The 26,362-nt window shown below is 37.5% G+C and overlaps 1 protein-coding gene across 50 annotated transcripts in view; it reads right to left on the bottom strand.

Annotated features, from left to right (window-relative positions):
* TTN (titin) overlaps positions 1-26,362 on the bottom strand; it is a 276,641-nt gene that overhangs the window by 161,107 nt on the left and 89,172 nt on the right. For all 50 annotated transcript variants that reach the window (XM_045163719.1, XM_045163748.1, XM_045163734.1 and 47 more), the window contains 36 exons: positions 26,032-26,310; positions 25,654-25,932; positions 25,227-25,514; positions 24,798-25,085; positions 23,161-23,442; positions 22,439-22,717; positions 21,614-21,895; positions 21,219-21,497; positions 20,269-20,556; positions 19,887-20,165; positions 19,495-19,773; positions 19,127-19,405; positions 18,102-18,389; positions 17,678-17,965; positions 16,866-17,156; positions 14,859-15,146; positions 14,042-14,134; positions 13,636-13,921; positions 12,680-12,863; positions 12,389-12,478; positions 12,028-12,295; positions 11,655-11,915; positions 9,864-10,073; positions 9,578-9,655; positions 9,444-9,470; positions 8,976-9,035; positions 8,349-8,432; positions 6,398-6,472; positions 5,198-5,251; positions 3,948-4,352; positions 3,426-3,488; positions 2,989-3,066; positions 2,309-2,386; positions 1,630-1,722; positions 1,321-1,401; positions 221-298 (listed from right to left, as the gene is read on the bottom strand). In XM_045163719.1, coding sequence (XP_045019654.1) covers positions 221-298; positions 1,321-1,401; positions 1,630-1,722; positions 2,309-2,386; positions 2,989-3,066; positions 3,426-3,488; positions 3,948-4,352; positions 5,198-5,251; positions 6,398-6,472; positions 8,349-8,432; positions 8,976-9,035; positions 9,444-9,470; positions 9,578-9,655; positions 9,864-10,073; positions 11,655-11,915; positions 12,028-12,295; positions 12,389-12,478; positions 12,680-12,863; positions 13,636-13,921; positions 14,042-14,134; positions 14,859-15,146; positions 16,866-17,156; positions 17,678-17,965; positions 18,102-18,389; positions 19,127-19,405; positions 19,495-19,773; positions 19,887-20,165; positions 20,269-20,556; positions 21,219-21,497; positions 21,614-21,895; positions 22,439-22,717; positions 23,161-23,442; positions 24,798-25,085; positions 25,227-25,514; positions 25,654-25,932; positions 26,032-26,310 — 7,182 coding nt within the window. The remainder of the gene's footprint in view (positions 1-220; positions 299-1,320; positions 1,402-1,629; positions 1,723-2,308; positions 2,387-2,988; positions 3,067-3,425; positions 3,489-3,947; positions 4,353-5,197; positions 5,252-6,397; positions 6,473-8,348; positions 8,433-8,975; positions 9,036-9,443; positions 9,471-9,577; positions 9,656-9,863; positions 10,074-11,654; positions 11,916-12,027; positions 12,296-12,388; positions 12,479-12,679; positions 12,864-13,635; positions 13,922-14,041; positions 14,135-14,858; positions 15,147-16,865; positions 17,157-17,677; positions 17,966-18,101; positions 18,390-19,126; positions 19,406-19,494; positions 19,774-19,886; positions 20,166-20,268; positions 20,557-21,218; positions 21,498-21,613; positions 21,896-22,438; positions 22,718-23,160; positions 23,443-24,797; positions 25,086-25,226; positions 25,515-25,653; positions 25,933-26,031; positions 26,311-26,362) is intronic.

Below are 26,362 nucleotides of genomic sequence, written 5' to 3'. Positions count from 1 at the left end.
ATTACATGAAGTTGACAAAGACCAAATTAGCATAGTCTGGAGTCTAAAAGTGTCACTGACATCTGTATAACATATTATCACAAATTAACGAAATCAATATACATGGGATTAAACTATATTACAACCGGTTTACAGATGCTATCTCATTAACACACAGATCCAACAGAAAAAGGTACAAGAAGACAGACACTACAAATATTTTTCAAAAACGTGATTCTACCTTTGGCTGGTGGGGGCTCCACCTTTTTAGGAACAGGAACAGGGACCACTTCTTCTGGTTTCTTGGGTGGCTCAGGGACTTCAAAAAAAAATGGGTTGTTTTTGAGAAACTGCATTTTGACAAGGCATATATTGTTCTAAGGCTTAAAGAAAATATATTCTGGTTTTACACCAATTGAAGGCAACAAAATTGTGTGTCGTAATCAAGGGTTAGGGGCAGTGGGCTAGGGGCTAGTTAGAAAACGTGCCTGTCACTCACTTTTACCTATGGGATCTCTACTTTCCCAGAAACAGGTTGGAATGCCCCTTCCTCAGAGGTATGAGTGCCAGTTTCTCAGACACCAGTTTTAGAAATTTTACTTTTATAAAGTCACTGCACTAAAACAATTGCATTCAATTATCTTAAATAATGTTTGTATCCTAAATGTTTAACATTTTGCCTGGGCATAGGAAAGGGTCAGTGGTGGCGGGGATGGGAGCCCTAATTTGTAGTCTTGATCAGTTTCCAAGTTCCAATTTTCATGGTGGTACAAATACATGCATCCTGGCTACTGGTCATGATGTCACTGTCATGGAGTTTGGAAGGGACAGGAAGTAGTGCAAAATGATCCAGTATTTTCACAACTCAGAGGCAATCCACATAACCTCGGAAACATAGTCATAGTAAAAGGGGGAACTAATGAGTTTTGAGCATTTCTTACCATAGTTTTAAATATAATTTATTTAATTTTATATAATTTTTTAATCATGGAGGTGTTAAATGCTGGGTAGCAAATTCCTGAAAACTTAACATCAGCTCTCGTGAGCTGGTAGGGGCTCGCTCCAGGACACTGTATTTCTATTTCTAAATGGTTGGTCACTGGATCCTAAGCTCAGTGAAGTGGGAAACAGAGCTGCTGGGAATTGTCATTCTTTCCTCTAGCATCCTCCTCATGGGTCTTCTCACCTGCCTATGATTTCCTTTGTATATAGTGGCTGTAGGTCTGTGGACTGTGACTAAATCTATTATTTAATAGTAACAGATTCAGATATTTGGAACTTTTAAAAAATGTTGCTTTGACACTTTTACAGGATTTTAAACTTGGAATAAATCACTAATACCTTTGGGTGGAGGTTCAATCTTTTTGGAAACAGCAACATGAATTTTCTCTTCGGTAACAGTTTTCTTTTGTACCTCAGGGACTTTAAAAAAAATGTACATTTTAGTTCCTGGTATGCCGTACTGTAGGTGATATTGCAATTTACAAAGAATATTGAAATGCGAATTAAAACAGACAACTGAAATGAAAAGATGACAAAGATTCACAAGGAGACAGAGTTATCTACATGAACACAGATTAGATAAGAAGAGAGATAAAAATCCATCTGAAGCCCTTCCAATTGAGCCCCATATTCAAATTTGCCTTGTACCTGTGACTGACACCTCCTCCTCCTCCTCTGTGTGAGCAGCAAAGAACATCTTTTCTTCTGAAATAACCATCTTCTTTGTATGTACAGCAGGTACTTCAGAGAGAGTATTTCACATTAGTATTTCTTTTTCCAGAAAAAGACATCAAATACATGGCGTGTACACTGTATTTAAGTTTTTAGTTGCAGAATGAGTGGGTTAATGTGATAGCTTAAGAACAAATTCAGTATTGACGAGGAAACAAATCATGTTTTGATCTATAGGGACAAACAACCCATGCAGCCTTTATCAAATATTATTAAATTGGAATCAAATAGAGACAACTTCTTCACATGTGATGCGGTGTTTTCCCAAAGCCATTAGGGCTTATTTACATAGGTGAGAGGATGGGAATATTATACATAATAGAAAACACTGCAGAGTAAAGTTAGAGAACTACTGATTAAACACAAACCCTTCCTTAATTAGGAAATTATGCAATTTTAGAGTGAAACTAAAAACAAAGTTATTATTTACATAAATTATATAAATGTGCAACATAAAATGTATATTATATAATATATAACATGTATTTATTTTGGTGATTTCATATTTGTGTATTGTTCAGTAATATATGTACACATATCCATACACATAAATAAAAATGTTTAAAACTTGTAGCTGAAAGACAAAGATGTATACCTTTCACTTCAATAATTTCCTCCTGCACTGGAGTCCGAGAAGGTTTTTGTGGAACAATCTTCTTTGAAACTTCAGGTACTTAAAAAATATGTACAAATATATTTGTATTGTGAAGAATATTGTTTTGCACAAAATTTTAAAAATCTTAATTTAGAGGACTATATAAATAACATGTGACTATATATTAGTAAACAATTACTTGTGTACATGGTACTTGAAATGTTTTATCATCAGTTTTTTGAAATCAAATTCCTTCCAATTTACAGAGAAAGTTTTTTTTGAAAAATAGATGTACATAATGGATATTCATTGAAATGACTGATGCTGAAACTGAAGCTCCAATACTTTTGGCCACCTATGCGAAGAGCCGACTCAATGGAAAAGACCCTGATGCTGGGAAAGATTGAAGGCAAAAGCAGAAGGGGGCAAGAGAGGATTAGGTGGTTGGATGGCATCATCGACTCAATGGACATGAATTTGAGCAAACTCCAGGAGATAGTGAAGGACAGGGAAGCCTGGTGTGTTGCAGTTCATGGGTTCACAAAGAGTCAGACATGACTTAGTGACTGAACAACAACAATGGAATATTTGGAAGATATAAAAAATATAATGTGGTGGGAAAAAAAAAATCACCAATTCAGCTACTACCCAGAAGCATGAAATGTTTTAAATAATAATACCTTTGGTGACTTGAACTTTTTCTTCCTCCATTCTTCGAGAAGTCTTTTCAATTTTTTCAACTACAGGCTTCTTTACAACTGTAAGCATTTTAAAAAATTGCAGTACTTTTAGAATTTCTATTAAAATAGTCTCTCTCTTTTTCTTTCATTTTTAGAGAGAGAGATAAGTTTGTTGCACTGAACTTCAAGTACAAGCTTCTGTACTTCAAGTATTTTGGCTTTATTTTATGCTTACCACAACAATCTGCTTATCATCTTTTTTATGTTTACATTAAATGAAGTAGGTAGATATTCTTAGAAAAAAATCATTGATACAATGAAGCTTCGAGAAGAAGTTGTGTCTATTGGATTAAACTTGTGATTCATACATCTTTGCCCAGCAAGCCATGATCATGATGTTGATGATGTGATCTATTTAAATAATTCCAATTACATACCTTTAGGAGGTGGAAGTTCTTTCTTTTCAGGTACTTTTGCTGGAATTTTCCTCTCACGTGATTCTTTAACAAAAACAGTAATAAAAAGGAGTGGTTGAATACGTAAATTCTAATAAATTGTATCAGTTTGCAAATGATGTAAATTAAGAATAATATACAACTGTCTAAATTATTGTATTTGGGATCTTTATTGCTAACAGGATTACTCAGGCCAGATTTAGAAGCAAGATCAAGCAGAGATAGCAAGGTAGTAAAACTAAAACTTGAATTTCCGCATTAGAAAAGAGCACTTGGAATTCAGTCTTAGTAACAGGACTAAATGATTCAATTTACAATAACAAAGCATGAAAGTAACTCTGAAGAAAATAATTCTTTTAAAGATTCTAGAGATTTCTAACTTTAAAAATGGAAACGGTCTTTTCATCTATTTCATATTCATTATGAATCAGGTTAATAACCTTGAAAATAGAATTGAGCAACAATGAGGAAAAGAGAAAAATAAATCACCCAACTGATACATACCTTCATAAACCTCCTTTTGAACTTGGACGACTTCTCCCTCTTGGTAAGTCTCCTCCCACTCTTCCTCTCCTTCGTCATAACCTTCTTCCCTTTCATAGTATTCTTGCCCTTCCTCAAAATCTTCTTCCCATTCCTCATGAACTTCCCTTTTAGCTTCTACCTGGGTCTCTTCGTAGTCTTCCTCTGGTTCCTCATAATAAGGTTCTTCATATGGCTCCGTATATGTTTCTACCTCTAGCTCATCGTAAGGTTCTTCCAAAGATTCTATGTAAACTTTCTTCTCCTCGTAGACTGCTTGCTTTCTCTCATACACAGCTTCTTTTTCTTTCTGAACCTCTTTCTTTCTGGTTATGGTCGTTATTTTCACTTCTTCAGCCTTGGAGGATACATCAATAATTTCAGGTGCTAAAATAAATTAAAAAATAAAAGATTAGCATATTAATTATATCCACACAATTACTTCACTAAACAAATGTCGATGTCATCTAGCAATATCAGCATCTCGGATTTTAGCATCAATTTGATTATGTATGTTTTCTTTGTGTTGTGGTGCTGCTTAAATTTTTGTTGATTATGGAACACAATCAGGAGGGACAAGAGACAGTCTACTCTTAATCTGAGGATTCTTCCCATGTGTACAAAACGGCATTCAGTAAATATTCTTAAATGAACACATCTTCCATTGTTTTGTGGGAGCTCCAATTTGTAAAACTCTTAGTTTTTCTCCCATGGAATATCTTAATCTTTGATCATTATATGGAATTTATATTTAATATTTCTGCAGCTACTTACAATTCCAATTCTTCTTTCAAAAACAGTACTAATTGTAAAGCTACATTTTTTAATATTGAATATAACTCTTTAGTCAGTTTAATAAAGATAATATTTGAAATTCTGTAACTAAATCAATTAATTTCTTTTGTATGACAACTTTAAAAATACTAAGGCTAACATTATTCATATGATCCTTAATATCTGTGTTAGCTACAGCTGAAACAGTAAGAGGTGATCCCTCCTTTCTAGCCCTAACCACTTCTTTCCCTGTGTCCACTGCAAAGAGGCTACATAAACATCTGCCAAGGTTTCTTTCCTGGAATTTGACCAATATAAAATAGCCATTATTTCTACTGCTAATTTTACTGTAGCAGAGGAGACTCAATTTTATAATAAGTTGGAAGCCTAGTACATAAGAATACAATGCGGGGATAAAAATCTCAGCAAGAAATAGAATATTTAATGATTTCATTTACCTTCTGCTGGAATTAAAGCAGTAGGACGTGGTGGCTTCTTGGGAACCTCTATAACTTTGAAAACATAGAATACAAGTTTATTTTCAGATTATGCATTTTTTTAATGCTTACTAATCCTATATACCCTTGTTAGTCATTTGTACGATCAGTGAAAACTATTTGTATACCAAATGCTTTTATAAGATGCAAATTTGCTCACCAGAAATGCTCTGCAATGCCATGCAAATGAAAATATGAGAAGGGTAAAAGTTTTTTTCTAGCTTAGATTGATTTAAAACAATTTCAAGTAATATGAAACATAAAGAGAATATTCAGTATGTCTGATGCTAAAACATAATGCTAAAAGAAAATAATTTTTTTCAGGGATTAATGATAAAGTTCAGGAACTATCTATGGCTTTTGAGCTTCTCCTTATTGTATAACACTTCATAAATGACCACTCAGAAAAAACTCTCAGTGAAGGGGTACCCTGTGCTCTTGAGTTTTCCTTCTTTTTAGGAGTTTGCTGCACTCTAATCTTAGCCAGATGGATAAAACTGTTTGCATAAATTTAGCTATCTATTTTTCTTTCTAAAAATTTCCCAAGTTACAACAAAAACTTAAAGTAGGTAAATTGATGCCCCTGTAAAAAGTATTTTTCTTCTGTGGGTATTGACATTTAGCTCAGCTGAACCCAGAAAGATGCTGAACTGGTCGGGAGCAACCACTCAAAGCTAGCACCAGCCCTTTAAAACATTCTATTTGAGTGACTAGAGTAAGACCAAATGTTGGACCAGAGGGCAGTGCCTTCTTTAAATCACCATCCAGAGATAATAAGAACTCTCTGGTGTGGCCATTGTGTGTTAAGGGCAGACACAGGCAAAGGAGGACAGGGGAGGAAAAAAATGGGAAAATAAAGTTTAGAAAGAGAAAGTGAGGAGTGAGTCAAAGAAGACTGTGAGGGTGAGTAAATGAAGAAGTACTATTTTATAAAGTCACACTCTTAATCTTCCTCTGTCCTTCCCTATCTGGATTTAAATTTTTTTAACTAAGAGAAAAGCAGGAAGATTGAATTTTGGGGGGTGGGGTCGGGTGGTGCTGTGCAGCTCGCAGGATCTTACTTTCCTGACCAGGGATTGAACCTGGCCCACAGCAGTGAAAGTGCCAAGCCCTAACTACTGGACTGCAGGGAATTCTTGGAATTTTGATAAATCATAATACCTTTAGGTGGCGGTGCCTCTTCCTTGGGCTTTGCGACAACCTTTTTAGCATCTTTCTTCACAGCTTTTTTGGTCACTAAAAAATAAGATGTCAGATGTAAATTTTACTAAAATGTTTTCAGGAGACTGGGAGGCTTACTGAAATTTATTTTTTCCATATGCTCGGATGATAACAAGAGACTCTGTACATTACTGTTAGATGCCTGTTTCAGAAAGATTTTGGACTAGAAAGTAGAAAAATTTGGGGGGAAGGAGAAAGAATATGTAAGTGAAAGTGAAAGTCATGTCTGATTGTGATCCCATGAACTGTAGCCTGCCAGGCTTTTCTGTCCATGGAATACTCCAGGCAAGAGTAATGGAGTGGGTTGCCAATTCCTTCTCCAGGGATCTTCCCCCTGAAGATCTTCCCAGCGCAGGGATTGAACCCGGGTCTCCTGCATTGCAGGCAGATTCTTTACCATTTGAGCCACCAGGGAAGCCCACACTGATTTTATGCCTGCTTCAAGTTTTCGAAACATCCAGGGCAAACCCAGGTGGTATCATGTATAGAAAAGGTACACTATTTCATCTTTGTTTCACTTAGGTAAGACTGCTTTAAATTTGTCAGGAATAAGAATAAACAAGTGAATTAGTAACATTAAAGTTCCACCTATGCTACATCGTGGAAATTTTCTTTTGTTAATGCTAACATATACCTTGATCCTGGCCCCAGATCATAACTTGATTATGGCTCCTAGTATTCATGAATAATGACACTGTTTTGAATTTTTTAAATGTGATTTAATTTCTCAAGTTTCCCAGTGGGTACTTAGTCGTGTTGATAGCAGTGCTCAAAGCATAAATCCCTCATTGAGATGAATTATTATTCCCGACAACTAATGTAAGCAGAAATCTATTTTTTGGTATTTGATTCTTGCTCATGTTTACTATCAGAAGTAAATGAAATATAGTTAACTAAGTTTATGCAAGTTATAAAAATACTTTTATTTGTTATTGAGATAGTTTAATCATAAAACTAGAAGTGGTTTTTTTTTTTTTTTTTTTTTGCCTTTTAACTAGATTTCCCCTAAGGCTAGCTGAAAATTTTCTCAAGATTTTGACACCACTTGGAATGGCTATTAGTGGATTAGCCTGCAGGCTACTACTGTAATGGAGGCTTGGCTTTGGGAAAATGTGACCTTGACATGCAGAATTTTTTCCTGATGTTGCTGGGAGAATTCTGACAACAGTTCTGAACTCCCCAGAACTCTAGAAAGTCCAGGCACTCTGTTGATTAATTAGTTGAGAAGGTTCTGGGCACAAACAGTACAATTTATCTACTGAACTATTTAAGAGGGACAATTCCCTGACACACTCAAAAGTTTATTGGAGAGCTCTTTCCTTAGCTTTAGAAAAAAAAAACAAAGATATTCTAACTCATATTTTTATAATGAAATAGTGAATTTTAAGGAGTAGTTAAGTGTAATTGAGAAAAGACACAATTTTAAACCTGACTATACACTAGCATTTTTTATTTCTATAAGTTTCACTAGGATTTGATTTTATTATTTTATTGCTATACAGAGTAGTTAGGAAAATATGAAATGTGAAATCAGCTTGCTATTAATGCTTAGACAGTGCACTAAGTTGTGTCCGACTCTTGCGACCCCATGGACTGACTGTAGCCTGCCAGGCTCCTCTGTCTATGGGATTCTCCAGGCAAGAATACTGGCAAGAATACTTAATGCTTAAGTGATTTTTAAAAAATATTTTTTTCTAATTATTTTCAGACTTTTAGGCACATGTCCAACACATTTAATTAATACTAAAATCATGTAACTTACATTTTGAAAGGCAATCCAACCTGCTGACCACTAGAGGGCCAACAAGTTGCACTAAACAACATTTTCCAGGTCTGTATATTCCATAATTAAATCCTATATTTTGGCATTTAGGTAGCTAACATATAATACCTTCAACACGTTTTGCTGGTGGTTTCTTTTCTTCAGGTAATGGTAGCAAAAGAGGGATGGGAGGAACAGCCGTAGGAGGAATTTCTAAAAAAATAAATGCCATCATAAGTAACATGGTTTGGTTTCTCATTTTGTGTGAAATACAATGAAAAGTCTCATGCATTTCTTTCAGTTCTTCAAAGGTGGTATAGTAGCAGTTCAATAGTCAGACCACATAAAAATAGCATCTATTTATAATTGCAACTACTCTTTTGCTTTGATTTTTAATAACACCGTGAAGAAGATAAAGTGGAAGGATACTATGGTTTGGCACTGGTAACTTTCTAGTGGTAGGCAGTATATTGCTTCTTTTTTGTTTGTCTCATGCTAAGTCATGTCTGACTGCTGTGACCCTGTGGACTGTAGCCCACCAGGCTCCTCTGTTCATGCGATTTTTCTAGGCAAGAATACTGGAATGGATTGACATTCTCCTCTGGGAAGTATTCCCAATCCAGGGATCAAACCTGCATCTCCTGCATTGCAGGTGGATTCTGCTGAGCCACAGGGAAGCCCAGTGGTAGCATATTGCTGCTACCATATTCAAGACCGGGGCTGGGGGTGGGGGTGATGCTTCTGGGTCTTTCTTACCTTCTGGTGGTATTGCTCTGATTGGCATGGTTGGAATTGGAACTCTGGAGTCAGGAATATCTGAAAAGAGACATTTAATAATGATAAGAACCGAAAGACTGAAAGCTCAGATATTTATTAGACAACTAAGATGTGTTTGGTTGTTAGGCATTTCCAACAGCAGAATCTAAAATATAGAATCAAAGATATTAAGATTCTTCTGTAAGCAGCGACACATGCAAATTCATTCCCTGGGACAATCTGTTTTGTTCTATGGCCACATTGTTTGACCTGATCCTAGAAGTCAGCTGAATGTGACCTCATTACCTCTAATTTCCCAAACTCATAAAGCCTAACGTTGGTATTATTTTCCTGATGATAATTTTACTGAATAATATTTTATATTAGTTTGGCTTCTATCACTTACAAAATTACACCGAATGTATTGTAAGCAAGGATTGATTTTCTTTTTTTTTTTTTTTAACTTACCAGGAGGCTTCATCTCAAGTTTTATTTCTGCAAAATAAAAAAAAAATGATGTATTAAAAAATTTAATAGAATTGTCTTGGCAGGTTACTTTGTCGCCAGAACCGCAGTGTGATTTGAATGGGGTGTTTTCTGACCTTTGGTTGTCAAGTACAGCTCTGCAGTGCTTCTCGCTTCACCTCTGGGCTCCAGTCGAGCAATTACTGAATAGACACCTAAGGGAAAAAGATCATGAAACCCTTGAGTTTTGATATGTTTGAAAATAACACTTCTTTATTTAAACATAGTATTCGTTTATATTTTTCTTTCCTAGGAAACTAACCTAGATAGAGTCATAGAGTATAAGCATAAACTAGAGAAGAAATACATAAAACAGGAAAAGCTTAAATTATATATTCACAGGGACACTGTCAATTAAGTCACCTTCATCATCTGGGGTCACGTTGTGGATGGTCATATAATGGCAACGACCATCATTCCTAAAGTTGTATTTCTGGCTCTCGGTCAGTTCTGTTGGTCCTTTGTACCAAGTTACAATGGCGTCATCGAAGGACACTTCACATTCGAAGGTGGCAGACTGGTGCTCACTCACAACAATGTTCTGTATGCGCTTTGTAAACTGAATTGGTTCAGCTGTTTAAATAAAAAAGAGTTCAAATTTAGTTTGTATGGGAGGAATTTCTTTCATTGTGCTTTTCCCTCAGATGTTCAAAGTCTCTTATCTTTTTATCTGATTGGAGAATAGCAGAAAAGGGCTGAAAATATAAAACAAGAAGAAAGTACACTTCTTTGCATCAGTACCAAAAAATTATCTCAATATTTAAGTGTACTCCTGTAAGATTAATGTGGAAAAGTAAAGAAATCCTGCAAGTCCTTATAATATTCACATGAAGAAAATAGTCAAGGTGCTTATAATCCAGAATAAAACTTAAAGATGCTAGTGAAATGGGGGCTTCAAAAGAAAGAGAACATAAACTTCATCTTACTATACACTTTATTCCCTTTTGAAATTCTTTCCTCTGTAAAATAATTCTGCCTTTCGGGTTCTAGAACTGTTTATTACGTGACCTTTATAACTTTTCTTGTGAAATAATTTTAAACTCAATAGGAAATCTGCTCTTCTAAATTTCACAGGATTCATTTTGAAGAGTTCTGAAACCTGCTTTGCAAGCACCAGTGGGCAGGCAGGGAGTCCACCCCTTGCAAATGGCAAGGTGTACAGGAGGAGACGGGGCTGGAGGGGAGATCCTCCTGCAAAATTTCATCTGGAATTCAATGTGTCACAGCATTGTGAGCAGCTTAGATATCCTACATAGTCTGGTGAGCTTTTTTTTTTTTTTGAAGGATCATAGAAAAAATAGGCAATTATTTTAAAAATAAGTGGTTTCAACTTTTAAATGGAAAACTATTAAAAATTTCTGAATTTTAAAATACAACCAGACCTTGATAGCCACTGTAAAGCAAGTCAGAGATTTTGAAATGCTTATGTAAATAAGAAGGCACATAAGTTGTTATTTCAGCAGCTATAAATGGGTAGCAATGCCTGGAAGTAGAGCCCATCCTTAGAGCCAAATGTTGCTGAATATAGTCCAAAGCTGTAGGTCTTTAGGAAATAAAACTCTTTGCTTCTAAATCTTGACATTCCATTTCATTTCAGAGATTCAGAAGGTTGGAATGTGATCTTCATATGAAATAATTATTTTTGAAAAATAGGTGCTAATCACATATCACATATATTATTAATTCTATCTATACAGTTTCATACAGATGGAGTCAAACTGATGCCTATAAACAAAATGTCATCTCCTAGCCAAGACACAGAGCCATGAAATCTGGTCCTTTCTCTAAGATTTATTTCTAGGATTCAAAATCAGAGACGTGAGGTTTATGGCATTTAGTAGAATTGCAAAAAATTATTGAATTTAGAAGAAATCATGAAATTTATCAGAAATAACTGTTAGAAAGTCGTGTCATTGTTTAGATTGAAATCTACTGGTCAAAACGAACTATAAAAATGAATCGCACTTATGGGAATACTTCCCTTTTGATTTTGTATAGATTTTGAGACGCGAGTGCATGGTTTGCTATGAGTGTGTTGGGAAATGGAATCGCACAAGCACTTAAGGTACATGCAAAGGCAAGGCTGCAGGGGTTGTGCATAGTGTTTGCCTCTGACTGACGCTGTGGTAACTCCAGCCGTACTCTTTCACCCACCTTCAATTCTGAGCTCTGCTGAAGTTTCGAGGTCTTCGTGTTTGCAGGTGTATCGACCCTGGTCCTCTGCTCGAACATCTGCAATGGTCAGCTTATGGACTTTGTGCTCCACTTCTGTTTTGTATCGACCTTGGGGTTTAAGGATTCTGCCATTTCTGAACCATTCAGATCTTACATTTGGCACTGAAAACTGGCAGGTCATGGTACAAGTCTGGCCTTCTTTCAAAGTTACATCCTGAAGATGCCGTTCCCAGGCAGGCTCTGTGGGTATAATACAGTACATATTTTGTTTGGTATCACATGTGATGTATTCAAAAGTAAATTCATCTCATCAGTTTTTTTTTTTTTTAATAATAAAACTCTTTTTACTTACCAATTACAGTTAGTTTAGCACTAGCAATGTGTGGACCACACACCAATCTGTAATTGCCCTGATCTTTAAGTTGACAGTTTTTGACTCTGAGTGTATGTTGATCACCATCAATGCTTATTTCAAACTTATCACTGGGTTCCAGTTTTTCAGTTCCTTTATACCATGAAAGCTTGATTTCTGGATAATTAATCTTAATGTCAATTTCAAACACAGCATCATTATCTTTCAAGACTGTCTGATTTTCAATGTCCTTGATCAGAGTGACAGGCTAGGAGAATAAAAAATTAAAATGCATTAGTCACTCCTTCCCTTGTAATTTCCAATAATTTGTTCATTTTGTGATCAGCATGATTCATTTTACCTCTGTCTGTGACAGCCTTTGCTGAATAAATGATACAAGTTCCTCAAATTCCTTCTCGTCCTTCTCTGATTTCTCTATTTCTTCAATTTCCTAAGAAGAAAAAAGTAGAATTATCACATATGGAAAAGATTTTGAATTAGAAGATGGATGATTATATTCAGCTTCCATTTTGATGCTGCTTAGGTTATATTAAGATATTATACAATTGTAGGGTCTGGAAATTCAAAAGGTGTAAGCTAGATGTTTCAAGTGTGAATTTTTAGAGATTATACTATACACAAAAGAGCATACCAATCTATGTGTCTCTTCTCCTTCAGTTTGCTTTAGCAGTTCAAATGCTTGAAGAAGACCCCGGAAATCAGTGATTCCATACATGCGGGCATATTTTTCATATTCTTTTGGATCAACATTTTTGAGAAGTTCCATGATATCAATTTCCTCTTCTTCCCCAGCTCCTTTCTTTAAGACTGGAGTTCTAAATGAAATAAGAAATAAACATGAATTACCTCTCTTCTACTTATTCTGAATTGTCTATCATCATTCAATGATTATAAATATAATTACATTTTATTCACAAAGTTATAGTTCTGTGTTCTTTATTTAATAACTACTAGTTTTACCATGTTAAACAAACAAACAAAACTGTGAAACAAACAAAAAATGTGGGTTTGGAGACGGAGTGGATTAAGATTGGACCATACTGCCAGGTACAGAGATTGATCAAAGAGTTTAAGAAAGGAAAGAAAACAAGTATTCTTGTAAACTTTACAACAAAAGAGGCTACTGAAAGAATAAGGAAAAATGATAACAATCATGGAAAATATTAATAACGAACACATATATATCATGGGAAATGTGTAGAAATTAAATGTTGATTGATTAATCATGATGAAACATAATTGGTATTGATATTACTGGTAATTATGGAAAATGTTTAAAACAGTTGATCTAGAAAGCCATTCAGAGTAAGGAAAATTACATGTAGAACCAAAAATTTGATGTCTGACACAGATTTTCTATAAGCCATTTTCTTTGTTCAAAGTTTTAATAAAAATTTACTTCATTCTCAAAACTTTCTGATGATTATTTAGAAATTGACATTAAGGTACCACTAACTTCCACTCAAATACTATATATTTCCTTAGCTGTTAAAACATCTTTGTGCTTATTTTCTTTCACAATCTGAATCTTGGAGGGGACGGTCCACGAAGGGAATATTACCAAAAGCGATGTTTTACGGAACTTACTTTTTCAGCATTGCTCTAAGGTCTCCTTCAATTTTCTCTTGTTTCTTCCTTTCATCCACCTGTAGATTAACATTACTTTCAATTTCACCATGTTTATTAAATGCAACACATCGGTATAAGCCAGAATCGGTTTTTGTGGTGTCTCTGATCTCCAGCTTTGCTTCATCGCCTTTTTGGTGGATCAGTATTCGACCTCCTTGGTTCAGTTGTCTCCATTTGCCTTTTGTCCACTTAACATTTGGAATCGGGTCACCTCCAACTTTTGCAATGAACGTTGCAGTGGTTTCTAAGGAACAATGAAAACAATTCAATAAAAATTTAATTTTCCAAAACCAGTTTTTCTGAAATTAAATCAGTAGTAAAATGTACAAGATAGATGAAGATATACTTTTCATGAAGTACTTACTTTCTACAACTCTGATACTCTGAGGTTCTGATACAAAGAAGAGTTTTCCATCTACTGCTGCTTTCTTAGCTGCTGGGACGGCAGCTGGCTTGTCTAAAAAAAAACACATGTACATGTTTTGTTATCACAATTACCTTAAAATTGCAATAAATAATTTTCTTTGAAAAGTAGACTTTAAGAGTTTGGCAATGTCACAAATATTATGAACTCTATATGAGTGGACTACAGAAGATAAAGCAATTTCACAGACATTTATAACCACTGACAGCTACTGCAAGCAGACTGAACTACAATCACATCAATAGCATCAAGTTTTATACCTCTAGACTTGGTTTCATTACATAGATTTCCTCTAGGGATATAATATCAGGCTATCTGATATTATTAGCATTGCAACTTGACACGAATTTGAACAAACTCTGGGAGACAGTGGAAGATAAAGCAGCCTGGTGTGCAGCAGTCCATGGAGTTGCAAAGAGTTGGACATGACTTAATGACTGAACAGTAACAACAACAAGTCAGGCTACCTTATGTCACATTATTAAACAGGATCATTTCTGGAACTCCATTTAGTTATGTTTTTGGATATGGTGAAAAAAAAATGTCAAGAAATGTGATGGTGAACTTGGGCACTTTCAGAAAATTCATCTGGAAATTATTGCCATGAAATGATCTAGTATTTCAATTACAATGAAGAGGCTATAAATTGCAAATGAGCAATAACTGAGGCTTCTAAAAATCTAATTTCATTCTTATTTAAATTGTAATCAGCAAACATAAGCAGTTGATCTAAACAATAGTGTCAAGAAATCTGTACCTTTAATGGTCACTTTTGATTTGGAAGTGTCACTTCCAGCCACATTGGAAGCTTTACACACATAATCTCCTGCATCTGCTTTAGTCACATCCTTAAGTTCTAGCACAGCAGTGCCATTAGCAAAGCTGAAGCTGCATCTGTCTGAGGGCTTTATTTCTCTGCCAGCCTTCAACCACTGGATCCTGATGGGCTCTGATCCCCAGACGTGGCAGCTGAGTTGCACAAATTCTCCTTCACTTGCTGTTACTGGGGTAAGGTGCTGATCAAACACAGGTGGCTTCTTAGGTTCTAGAATTAAAAAGGTATTTTCATGAGGAACATAAAAACAAAAAAGTATTAAATTCCAGAAAAGAACGTGTTGCCTCTAACAGGTAGCACTGATTGCTATAGTAGAATTGAATCATGTGCCTTTATTTCTGAAAACACTGGTTACACGTGTTGGATTTTAAAAATAGAAAAAGGTTTAAAAACAAGCAAAGAACAGATGCCATGCTGCCCATGAATTACCCAAGTGTCTGTGTCCTGATTCAGCACCACAAACACTGCACCGGCAGCTACTATAAACTTCGGTGGCACATAGTATACTATTGATCCTCTCAAACTTGCGTGCAGCTGCATTTTCACTGAACCCTAAAATCTAAGAGCCTACTGGAGAATTCCGCACATGATATGCAATGCTTGCTATCCTTTGGGAAAGAAAGCCAACATTTGAGTGATCCATGAGCCCACATCTTAATATGTGATTTTCCTTGATGTTCAGATTTAGTTATTATATGTAGCTACAGTAGCATTTAAAAACCCAATCTTTGCCCAAAGGAATGAGGAGTTGAAGCTCAGTGCTCAAGTGAAGACCAATGAAGAAGACATCAGTAACATGACAGGAAGGCTGTGTATAGATAGCTCAGTGTTATGTAACGATTTTACCAAACCGTTCTGAGACCTACATTTAAGAAGAATAAGGCAACATTTATGATTGCACAGATGAAAACTTCTGATGCCTTACTCTTTAAAATTCTATGTATTAAAAAGCCTCAGAATTCTATAGAAAGTATTTATCTACCTACAACATGGCAAAACCATCATGAATGTAAGTCATGAATAAAAGCCACCACTAAGCACATATTCTTCATCTTACTAAATGTGTTTAAATGCATTTAAGTCCTATTAAATGAATGATAAAATCTGAATTACAAGTTAATTCAATGATATTACCTTATTAGTAATATTAATCTACTGATGATATTAGCCTATTGTCTGGGCACCCTGAAATGGCCAGCTAGATGATCAGAGTTGGTAATTAATTCCCAGCTGTTCAATGAAGTTACATTGCAAAGTGATTTTGATGAACTGCCTCATAATCATCTGGATGAAGCCATTAGAGTTAGAAGATCAGATTGAGACAATCTTGTTAAACAATACAGTCTATTTCTTTACCTCAAGCTATGACTGTATATTTGTAATGATATACATCTTTCCACCCATTTTTTCTCTTAAATTTTATCCTTTTGCATGAGATGAATATTCATTTACAGGATAAAAGCTTTGGGCAATATATGTCAGACATAATGCTTTAGAAATATCCTTAGAAAAGAGAATGCTTCAGAATGTGATAGATCTTATAATAAGCAAAGCTAATACAGTATTCAATGATGAAAATTTTTCAAAATTTAAAAACAAGTGTGCTTCATAAAAATTTGTAAGTCACTTATGCATGAATTTCAAAGTAGCCTTAGACTTCTAACTACCTGGCAACATTTTGGGATGTGATTTACAAGCTAAGGTACATAGTCTATAATATGACACCTACTTTGCTGGGCCATGTAATTAAATTACAAATAATACATATATATATCTATCTCAGTAAACATAAGTGAAATTGTAGCAAGCCAATTAAATAATATATATCTGGAATCCAGAAGTAGGTTGAGATGTCAGAAGAAACACACATGGCTGTCTAATGGACAGAAAGGAAAAACGCATCACGCTGGGGCAGTCAAGGAGACTTACCTTTGATGACGATCGAAGATGTACACAGAGCAGAGCCTGCATCATTCGACACTTTGCATGTGTACAAACCGGCATCGTCCATGCCTGCCCTCTTGATTTGCAGCAGAAGTGTGTTGTTCTTGAATGTGATTTCACAGTTAGATGTTGGATGGATCTCTATGTTATTTTTGTACCAAGCCACAGAGATGGGTTGGGAACCAGCAACACGGCCCTCAAGTTTGAAAGAATTCCCTTCTGTTTCTTCTACTGTCTCTGAGAGTTTTTTCGTGAAACTTGGTGGGATCAGCCGCTCTGTAAGAAAGTTCAAGGACATATGAAGTGGAATCCAGAAGTAAGTTACTAATAGGAGGCTTTTCAAGAGAGAGAAGCCATATTTTAAGTTCAAAATCAACGCTGACCAACTAAACACAGCATATTAGTGTAATGTTCCTAAATATTTTGCCTCCCTCCACAAGCTTATTGTATTTATTTTTATTTTTAAATTTAAAAAATTACTTTATATCAGAATATAGCTGATTAACAATGTTGTATGTTTTAGTTTTAACAAGTTTATTTTAAACTGTTCTCTGATTTATGGGATGGATGATAAGAATAACTTATGGCCAGTTACAGAACCAGATATTTGTAAAAAGTAAAAGGAGGGGGAGAGAAACTTTAGAGAAATGCAGGTTTTAAAAGATCATTTTTTTCTCTAGAGAAACTTATTTCTTCTGAAACATTTTTTTTTTAATGTCAGTGGTTCAAAAATGTCCTAAATGAAAAAAAAAATCCTAAACATTATCTGTTCTAACAAAACTGATATGCAAAGATACCTTTTATATTGAGCTGAGCTGTACAGGAGTCCTTTCCCACTTCATTGACAGCATAGCACGTATACTGTCCAGAGTCTCCTTTGTCCACTTTTAGGATGGTCAGGTGGGCACTGTTTTCCAGATAACTAATCTGGTAGTTTCCACCACTTCGGATCTCTCTGTTGTCTTTAGCCCAGGCGACCTTTATCGGCTGTGTCCCAGTCACGTGGCACTCAAAGTCCGCACTCTCTCCCACCACAGCATCCACAGGGGCCAGAGGGATGTCAAAGAAGGGGGGGTTCTTCCCCTCTGGGAGGACAGCAGAAAGACAAGGTTTCAGGCTCCATACCTGACCGTCCTAGGTCACACAAATCATCCTCCCCTAATTTCAAATTTGTTTCTAACAATTTTACTTACAAAATTAGAAGTTTAGGAATTCACGCACCTGTGAGAATGAGTCTGGCACTGGAAGAAGCAGAACCTATAGGATTTGTAGCTGTGCAAGAATATTGGCCTGCAAAACTCCGATCAGTTTGGAAAATGTTTAGAGTGGCCACATTATCTAAAAATGATGCTTGTACGTTGGGGCTGTCTTTCACTGGCCTGCCATCTTTAAACCAAGACACTGAGATAGGTTCTGACCCACTGATGGCACACTCAAAAACAACTGGCAGCCCAACTGTTTCCTGAACATCTCGCAACTGTCGAGAAAATGATGGTGGAAGTTTTTGCTCTGTAGGAAGAGAATTAAAAGTAATGAATACTTGTGGACATTTTGAATTTATTTAATATTCTTCTCACAATTATTGTTACCTAGATAATGGAACTTCAATAAAAATATCAGGATATCAGGAGGTATTCACAACTCTTAAATTAACTTGGACTCAGGGAAAAGCAGGTAAATTTTTGGAGCAAAAGTTTTAATTTGATGGCATGCTGATGCATGGCATGGAGAAGGGAATGGCAACCCACTCCAGTATTCTTGTCTGGAGAATCCCATGGACAGAGGAGCCTGGTGGGCTACAGTTCGTGGGGTTGCAAAGAGTCAGACACGACTGAGTGACTGACACTGATGCGTGGTAGGTGTAAAAATATGTAAGCCAATAGAAAAACTGATTAGTTTAAGGTATATTTCTGGCATGTAGCAGATTCTCTTACTTTTTAAGACTGCTTTCCAGCAATCTGAATGAGACACTCAGGGAGTAGGGATTTAAAAATATGGTTATCTGTTTTTCTTAAAGATTTAATTATCGAGGCAAATGATGACTTGATCCTTCTAACTGAAGATTTAATCATTTTTATTTCTCTCTGTAAAGGTGATTGAAAAAGATAATCTAATTTGTAGGTAGAACTACTTAAGCAGAAAACTTTGCATTTGGAAAGATTTCCCCAAAAAGAAAACCCTCATCAGATATTTTAAATCTTGTTCAAAAGAAACACATTCATTCACTTTAAAAATATTGCAATCACCTTGAACAGTCAGGAAAGTTGACGAAGAAACTTCTCCCACACTGTTTTCAGCTCGGCAGATATATTCTCCGCTGTCATTACTATCCACCTGGTTGAAAACCAATGTAGCAACGTTGTTGCTAAAATGCATCTTGTAGGTAGCAGTAGGTCTCAATTTTGTATCTCCTTTAAACCAGGACACAGCAATTTCAGGGGTCCCACCAAGCTGGCATTGTAAAGAGGCAGAATCTCCAACAGTCACCTTCACAGGCTCCAACTGCCTGACAAAATATGGTGGTTCTACAGCCAAGAGAGAGAATCAGTCATGAAGGAGGCATGCCGCAGTGGCTACATGTATGCAAAGATGGGAATGTGCAATCACAACAAACCTAGTATCAGGATCTGTGCTGAACAGGAGTCTTTTCCGGAAGTGTTCTCAATGTAACAGTTGTACTGTCCTGCGTCCTCCACTGTGCTGCTTGGGATTTCCAGGATCGCAGATCTTTCAGTTGTGGTTATGTTACACCTCTGAGATGGAGTTACGTTTATGCCATTTTTCTTCCATGTCACGGAAATGGGAGGAGTTCCAGTGTATATGCCCTCTAGGATCAGAGGTTTTCCTTTCTCTATGCTGTAATCATTGAGCTTCTTTACAAATCTGGCTGGGGCTGTAGCAGACAAATTGAAAATACGATATCAAACACATATACACATGGATATGGGCATATCCAGTACTTCACCTATGTTAACTGTAAAAATGCAGAATAGCAGTCAGACAAACCTTTTACGTAGAGATGTGTTGTACAAGAAACTTTGCCAGCTTCATTAGTAACGATGCAGGTATACTCCCCACTCTGTGACGTATCTACATCAAACAACTCGAGTTCAGCAACTGAATCCTCCAAAGACACATTACATGTGTCCCCTGGTACTAGTTCAGTGCTGCCCTTGAACCAGCTAACACTGAAAGGGGGTGTTCCTTTTACAATGCTTGTGAAGGTTACGTTGGTTCCAGTTAAAACATCCATGGGGTCAGGTTTCTGAACAAAAGATGGTGGTTCTAAACAAAAAAGCACATATCAGAAAAAGGTTAACAATTTTGATTATAAAAATGTTTAATGCATAATGAAATGCGATGATATTTTACTGTATTTTTGACTGACCTCTCACAGTCAAAGGAGCACTGCACTTATCAGAACCAGCCACATTAGTAGCTATACACGTGTAGTTGCCAGCATCTGATTCTTCCAGCATGTTCACAGTTAAAGCACATGTGTTATCTGTCAGGGTGGTCTGGTATTTCCTTCCACTGCTAATCTCGTTTCTTTCATGGAACCAGGAGACAGAGATTGGAGGTGATCCATAGACTTTACACTCCATTACCACCGAGGAACCAGACAGACCATTTGTCTCTTTCAATCTTCTCGTGAACGAAGGAGGAACAATTCGGTCTGAATGTGATAAAAATCAAACAAACAAGGGACATCAGTTACAAAATGATTTGAAGAGAGAATTATTGTCTTTTTGATGGAATATCCCTAGATCCATTTGGCTCTTTTGTGGGGGTATCAAAGAACTGCCTGAGGCTTCACACAATGGAGAGCCTTGAGAATCAATGGGCAAGATGTGCTAATTGACTTAGGAATTTTGGTCTCTCTTTGCTGTGTATCATTATGTGGAGAATTATTCCAGCATAACCAACAGTAGAAAACCACAGTATCCTCATTCCTTAGTCAGGAATTAAGTTTTATTCCTACCACCCTGAATTGTGGTAATTCCTCCAAGAGAAAGGAATAGAACTTTTGGGCTTGCTTTTCTCCTATCTCTATAATGAGATGGTTGGATGGCATCATTGATTCAATAGACGTGAGTTTGAGGAAGCTCTGGGAGATAGTGAATGACAGGGAAGCCTGGCATGCTACAATCCATGGGGCTGCAAAAAGTCAGACATGGTTTAGCAACGGAACAACAGGATAGGCATATTACCTCTAATTTTGCTGTTGCAGAATGTCAGACTCATGTCACACTGTAGAATGTGGAGCTTCTCATACACATACATGTAAAGCAGGAACTATACTACGATCACACCGAAACAAAAACCCAACCAACCAACCTGAAACTTGCACTGAGGCTGTGCAGCTGTCTTTGCCCACAGGGTTCTGCACCTCAAAACTGTACACCCCACTGTCACTGGGGGCCACATTAATGATCTTAAGGCCAGACACTTTGTTGAAGAAGCTTATTTTGTATTTGTTGTCACTTGTCAGCTCTTTTCCATCCTTAAACCACTTGGTCGTGAGTTCGGGTGTGCCAGTGACCGAGCACTCCAAGGTACAGGTGTCTCCTGTGGTCACTTTTATGGATTCTGGCTTTTCTACAATTGCTGCAGGCTCTGGAATGAGATACAAATTGCATTCAAGTGTTAAAACCCCATGGAAAAACTAAGGAAGACACAGGTACTGGTAAGTGTATGCCTTCTACTCATGATGACATTCTCTCTGCACTAACCGAGGATGGACACCGTGGCAGAACACTCTTGCATTCCGGCATCGTTTTTGATCTGACAGGTGTATTTCCCGGCGTTGGCTGTTTCCGCTCTTGAAAACTGTAGGGTTGCAGTGTTTTCTGAATAAGAGATCCATATGTTGTCACTTTCTCTGACGATCTCCCCCTTGTCTTTGAACCAGACCACGGAAATGGGCTCAGCGCCCTCAACAGTAGCCTGAAGCTGAACTTCTTCACCAACGATAGTAGAAACATCACTGGGCTTCTTCACAAACCTTGGTGGCGCTGAAGAAAAGAGGGGGGGGAAGAGATTTAAAAGGTGTGGGGTTAAGAGTATTTCCCTCAAAGCCATCAATGCCAGGAATCGAACTAGTGATCATGCACTCTTTGCATTTCTTAAAGAGGCATTTCTAGTGAGTGGGAGCAAGGATGCATTAGAGTTTTGTACTTTTCTGGCCTTGCCACAAGGCTTGTGGGATCTTAATCTCCTGACCAGGGATTGAATCCTAGGCCACCGAGTGAAAGTGTCGTGTCCTAACCACTAGACCACCAGGGAACCCTCCTAGAGTTTGTGTTAAGCAGAAGGAGTTGAACACCTTTGCCTCTCTAGCTTTCTAATCCAATCAAAATCTACTGGGAAAACTGTTTAAAAGGGTACTTAGTAGAATTTGAAATGCACACTAAACATAAAAAGATTTAGGAAAGGAGAAAGGGGGAAAGTAGAAGAGACACTAGTGGAAAAGGATGGAGCCAGAGCTGAGGGGTCAACAGAGTATTAGAGTTAGAAGGAAAATACTAGTAAGCACGAGAGGCTGAAGTCACTCTAACCTTTCAGAGTGATGGAGCCCACACAGGTGTCACTTCCCACATCATTCGTGGCTTTACACTGATACTCCCCAACATCCGCAGCATCAACGCTCAGAATGTGAATACTCGTCAGGAAGTTCTCAGACATGATCTTGTACTTCTTGCCACTCCTAAGTTCTCTCTTGTCTTTATGCCATGAAACTTGAAATGGGGGAGTGCCCTGAAGCTCACATTCAAGGTGAACATCAGCTCCTTTCAGTGTTTCAATGGGATGAGGCTTTTTGCGGAAAATGGGTGGTTCTAAAGTTGGAAGAAAATCGAGTTAGAAAGAAAGGGGAATTAGGCTGTATTCTCGAAGTATGTATTTACAAGTAAAAATCAGTTGTCTAGTCCAACATAGAGAGTATCACTTCCAATTTTCTATTGTATCCTTTAAAACTTTTAGAACCTTGGAGAGTCCAACAGGGAACTGAGAGGACAGCTAGGATGTGCAAGACATAAAAGATGGGTAAATGCTACTCTCCCAGTTTGTCCCAGACAGCTAGTGGGAAGCTGCTGCGTAGCACAGGGAACTCAACTAGGTGCTCTGGGATGACCTAGAGGGGTGGGATGGGGAATGAGGCTCAAGAAGGAGGGGGTATTTGTATACTTATGGCTGATTCACACTGTTGTGCAGCAGAAACAAACACCACATTGCAAAGCAATTATATCCCAATTTACAAGAAAGAGAGCGAAGAGCTGACCTTTAACTTTCAAGGAGGTGGTGCTGCTCGCACTGCCCGCGGCATTGCAGGCCTCGCAGGTGTAATCGCCACTGTCTTCCACACTGAGCCCGTGCATTTCCAACACTGCCACTGAGTCCACGAACGACATTCTGAATTTACTGCTCTCTTGAATTTCAGTCTCGCCCTTGTACCATAAAACTTTGATTTCTGGAGACCCTCCTATTTTACATTCGTATCTTGTAGATTCATCTTGCTTCACGATTCTTGAAGGTTCTAGCTTCTTAATGAACCTGGGCGGTTCTATGGAAACAAGAAAGAAAACACAAGGGAAGAGATGGGAAAGACACGTATAATTCAGGATGAAGGGAAAACTCAAACAGAGAGGTCTTTAGCTCTGGAAAACATATTTATTTATTTCAAGAAAGAATAGGTAAGTGAAATCTAAATCCTGAAGTAAAATGCCTTTACTTTTGTAAGCACCCACATCAAATATTATTGCAAAAGGAAGGAAGAAGAGACATTAATCCTTGTGCAATCCTCCTACCAGCAAAAGAATCACTTCTTTGTGCAAGATCAGAGGCAGAGTGTGTATCTGTTGGTGAAAGCACTCTATGGTTTACAGGGATTAACAGCATTTGATTACTTTCTTGTATGTGAACCAGTACAGGTCTGTCATTTCCTATGGCTGCAGAGATATCAGTTATGTGCCAGGAAGAGTCAGAGTAGCAAAATTGGGTCAGATATCTTAATATTTTAAAGTGCTATTTTCTCCTATAGGACTTTAATAGATATTTCTTCAACCTCTATGATAGCCCTTTGAAGTGGGGAGAGCAATACTTTCTTCATTAACTGAATCAGAAAATTCAAGTTTAGGGAGATAAAATAATTAGCAATATGTCACAGGGCACATGGGCTGCTGAATCTAACTCTATTTCAATTTCAAGTTATTTATAAACTGTCACCACAAAAAGTCTTTAAAAATGCTCTCATGAGTTAGACCAGCAGCTCACTGAGTTAATTTCTGACCACAGCAGACAGGAACTGTTTTTGCTACCTTGAGACATGGTTGCCTTCCATGATATAAGATATTAATGTACTCTCCAGTCCCCTGACTTCCACTATTATTTAAGTGAGGCTAGCAGAAGAGAAGAATTTGACACAATCTGACTCTTCTTGAAGGGCTTTATAGTTTGAGGTGAGGAACAAAACCATTAATTTACAAACTACTGTGGAAAAATATACCATTCAAGACAACTTCCTTTTATTGTCCTAAAATAGTTTCTTTCAAACTTGGATTATCTTACAATTCTGTGAAAAGTTCCTGTTCTCTCTCTAGTCTCTATTTTCAGCCATTGAAAATGGACCCTCAGCCCATGTTTGACCAGTTTTATATATATATTTTTTTAATTAAAAACTTGCTCCCATTTAGAAGACCCTAGATTTGCTGTAAACTGTAAACTATAAACTTGTAGCCTGCCCAACACCTCCCATAGAGTCTGGCCCATGAAACTGAAGTTGCTCAGTCGTGTCCAACTCTTTGAGATCCCATGGACTGTAGCCTAAACCCTAGTCCTAAACACATCTTTCAGGTACACACTTCCTCCTATAGTGTCAGAAGTTGAAATGAGCCCTTGCTATTTCACTCCAACAAGTACCTTGTACACCCAGATGAGCAGAACAAGAGTCTTTTCCGGCGACATTGCTTGCATAGCAGGTGTACTGCCCAGCATCGCCTTTCCCTATTTTGAGAACCGTCAGAGTGGCGGTATTTTCAACCAAAGTCATCTTGTAGTTGCCTCCAGGACGAATCTCTCGGTTATCTTTAGCCCAAGTGATTTTGATTGGTGCAGTTCCAGTTACGTGACATTTGAAAGAACCACTTTCTCCAAGAGCCAGATCTACTGACACAGGCTTGAGATCAAAGAAAGGAGGTACTTCATGCTCTGGAAAGAATGAAGAGCAACAGGGTGACTTCAGTTTTCGTGCTCTCAGACGTGGAGCAGACACTAAGTGGCACCAGTCCTTGGTGGTTGGGTGCAGTGAAGCTGCTTTATAACGAAGAGGTCATGTGATGAGTTACTCACCTAAGAGGATGAGCTTCGCACTGGATGAAGCAGTCCCAAGGGGATTCGAAGCCGAGCAATTGTACTGACCGACGTGGCTCTGGTCAGTTTGCAAAATCTGAAGAGTTGCTACATTGTGAACAAAAGATGTTTGCAGATTAGCATCATCTTTCAAAAGTACCCCATCCTTGTACCAAGACACTTGGAGAGGTTCTGAGCCATTGATGCGACATTCAAATGCAACCGGGAAGCCAAGAGTCTCCTGAACATCCTTCAGTTTTCTTGCAAAGGAAGGTGGAAGTTTGCGCTCTGTAAAGAAGTTATAGACAATCCTTATTTACAAGAGAGAAAACAACCATGGCGTATTTCAATCCATTAACATTGTGATGTTTTTAAGAAAATGGATCTGTCAACACACAGTGAGACTTGCAGAGAAAACCGTCATCACCTTTGATAACAAGCACGGATGAAGAAGCCACCGCTCCCACAATGTTTTCTGCCTTGCAGGTATATTCTCCCACATCACTGTGATCCACTTTGTTGATCACCAAGGAGGCAACGTTATTTTTGAACTGCATTTTATATGCAGGAGCTGATCGTAGCTTTGTGTGTTCTTTATACCAAGAAATTCTGATTTCTGGGGTTCCATCCACTTTACACTGTAAAGTTATAGGTTCTCCGATGACTGCTTCCACGTGTTCCAGAGGCTCAATAAAATAAGGCGGTTCTGAGATAGAAAGGATGATAATCAATCAGGCGCACTAACTAAAAGAAGATGTTATGAAAGAAAGAAAAGAGCAAGAAGAAGAGGTAACTGTCAACACACCTAAGACAGACACCACAGCATCACAAATATCTTGACCGGCCTCATTTTCTATTAGGCAACTGTATTGTGCGTAATCCTCTATTGTGCTGTCGAGGATTTCCAGGATGGTAGATTTTTCTGTCATGGTAATACTGCAATTCTGAGACTGTGTAAGGGCAAACTCATTCTTCATCCAGCTCACCGAGATGGGAGGTGTACCCGTAAACGTGGCCTCAAGAACGATGGGGCTTCCTGTCTCGACACTGAAATCGGCCAGTCTTTTCACAAAGGTGGCCGGTTCTATGAGGAGAAAACACAGAGGCAGAATTGACATCTTCAAGTGAAGAATCAG

The sequence above is a fragment of the Bubalus bubalis genome, chromosome 2 (assembly GCF_019923935.1).
Source record: "Bubalus bubalis isolate 160015118507 breed Murrah chromosome 2, NDDB_SH_1, whole genome shotgun sequence".
NCBI classification, from domain to species: Eukaryota; Metazoa; Chordata; class Mammalia; order Artiodactyla; family Bovidae; genus Bubalus; species Bubalus bubalis.
Note: the sequence above shows the minus strand (reverse complement) of the source record. Positions and strands in the feature narration are given on the sequence as shown.